General features: G+C 51.3%; 1 protein-coding gene across 1 annotated transcript; it reads right to left on the reverse strand.

Moving 5' to 3' along the window:
• Nucleotides 1-107: 107 nt before the first annotated feature.
• Nucleotides 108-440, reverse strand: LOC106321322 (DNA-binding protein HEXBP-like). Its single transcript, XM_013759613.1, has one exon. It carries the CDS (start codon nt 438-440, stop codon nt 108-110), a length of 333 nt encoding a protein of 110 aa, XP_013615067.1.
• Between the last annotated feature and the right edge of the window lie 227 nt (nt 441-667).

The raw sequence follows: 667 nt of genomic DNA on the forward strand, positions 1-667 counted from the left end.
CCATTCTTGGACTCACAAAACTATGTGTAGCTCCAGTGTCAAACAATACGTGTGTTTCCACACCACCAATACTTAAGGTCCCTACACGAGGTCCATTCAAAAGTGTCCTAATCCATTCTAGATTCCATACCATGCAATCTACAATTTAAAAGATCAAGTTTACAGAAACTATTACCAGTAATCGATTGGAATTGTCCAGTCTCATCCGTGTCCTTGCACAGTTCGTACACCCTTGGTGCGGATGACTGGTTCCGGTTCTGGTTCGGCCTGCTCGTCTCTCCACGACCTTTCTCCGGGCCGGATTGGTTCTTGGGACAGTCCCTACGGTAGTGTCCCACCTTCCCGCATCCGTGACAAGTGGCTGAGCCACTGCTAGAGAGTGGACTTGGACAGTCCCGAGCCGAATGATTCATCTTACCGCAGCGGGTGCAAGCTCCCATGGCCTTCCAGCACTCCCCACCATGGCGTCTTCCACACTTAGAGCACTCTGGCTTACCACTCGAGGTTTTACCCTCCTCAGTCGAGTCCCTCTTTCTCTTCCGGTCACCACCAGACCCAGTAGTGGTCGTGTGGCTCCGTGACTTCTACTTTGCTTCCTCAGCAATGTTAGTCTCCAGGATAGCCATCCTCTCCACCAGTTCAGTGACAGTATGGAAGGTACGGACAG

Source organism: Brassica oleracea, unplaced genomic scaffold (assembly GCF_000695525.1).
Source record: "Brassica oleracea var. oleracea cultivar TO1000 unplaced genomic scaffold, BOL UnpScaffold01431, whole genome shotgun sequence".
Lineage (NCBI taxonomy): Eukaryota > Viridiplantae > Streptophyta > Magnoliopsida > Brassicales > Brassicaceae > Brassica > Brassica oleracea.

What these genes read in the sequence shown, in the direction of transcription:
- LOC106321322 (XM_013759613.1), bottom strand. Translation starts at nt 440, where the DNA reads ATGGGAGCTTGCACCCGCTGCGGTAAGATGAATCATTCGGCTCGGGAC.